Source organism: Calidris pugnax, unplaced genomic scaffold (assembly GCF_001431845.1).
Source record: "Calidris pugnax isolate Ruff unplaced genomic scaffold, ASM143184v1 scaffold324, whole genome shotgun sequence".
Taxonomy (NCBI): domain Eukaryota; kingdom Metazoa; phylum Chordata; class Aves; order Charadriiformes; family Scolopacidae; genus Calidris; species Calidris pugnax.
Window position 1 is genome coordinate 4,198 of NW_015091153.1, and position 1,081 is coordinate 5,278.

At 67.8% G+C, this 1,081-nt stretch overlaps 1 protein-coding gene across 1 annotated transcript in view; it reads right to left on the bottom strand.

Moving 5' to 3' along the window:
• Positions 1-189: 189 nt before the first annotated feature.
• Positions 190-1,081, bottom strand: part of TSFM (Ts translation elongation factor, mitochondrial) — a 2,081-nt gene continuing 1,189 nt past the window's right edge. The window contains exon 3 of the mRNA XM_014959286.1: positions 190-1,081. Within this exon, the coding sequence (XP_014814772.1) occupies positions 611-1,081 (471 nt within the window). The 3' untranslated portion in view covers positions 190-610.

Genomic DNA, 1,081 nt, shown 5'->3' on the forward strand with positions numbered 1-1,081 from the left:
CCCACCAGTGCCAATGGGGGCAGGAGTGGGGTGGCCCCTCAGGCAGCACCCAGGGGTGTGACCCCCCCTCCATGGTGCCCCCCCCTTAGTGTCATCCCCCAGGCCCTTGCTCTGCCCGGGGGGAGCCAGAAAGTGCCCCCCCCGCCTATTTTTTGCCCCTTTTTTTACTGATTTGCCATTAAAACCCCATCAGAAAAGTTCCTCCAAGTTTTTATTCTGCCTCAGCCCCACAAGACATTGCGGGGGGGGGTCACACTGCCCCCCCCATGCCCCACATAAACACCCCCTGACCCACAACATACACACCCCCCAATTCCCCCCCCAAGCTGGGGCTTCCAGCCCCATCTGGACCCAGGGTGTGGGGCAGAGCTCGCTGTGGGGCTGATCTGGATCCCAGGCTGTGGGGCAGAGCTTGCCATGGGGCAGAGCTCGCCGTGGGGCTGGTCCAGACCCATAGGTGTGGGGCTGAGTTTGCTGTGGGGCTGATCTGGATCCCAGGGTGTGAGGCAGAGCTCGCTCTGGGGCTGACCCTGACCTGGAGGTGTGGGGCAGAACTTGCTGTGGGGCTCCCCCACCTCCACCAGGCTGGCTGTCGTTCCCCCCTCCGTGGCTACGAGTCCACTCGAGTCCCCTCGCCACCGTGGGGCTCGCCGTGGGTCTCCTCTCCGCAGCGGAAGCGCAGGAAGTCGGTGACGCTGAGGACCCCCCGGCGCCGCAGGAACTGGCCCACGCTCAGCTCGGGCTCCAGCAGGAAGCCCTGGGCCAGTAGCCGTGACTCCTCCTCGCCCCCCAACTCGTCCTGGGGGGTCCCCACTTCCCTGGGGGCCAGCCCCACCACGTGCTGGGCCACCTTCCGCCCCACATCCTCCAAGGTGGCCTCCGGGGCTCGGGGTTCCGTCACCTCGCAAGCCACCAGGGCCCCGTAGGTGCCCATGGCTACCGGGGCGGGGGGGGCCGCTAGCCCCCCGTGGCTGTAAACCCCGATGAACCCCGAGGCCCGGGGCACCCGCAGCCACGCGGCGCGACGCAGGGCCAGCTTCTCCCCCAGCTTCCCTGGGGGCAAAAGGGGGGACAGGGTCAG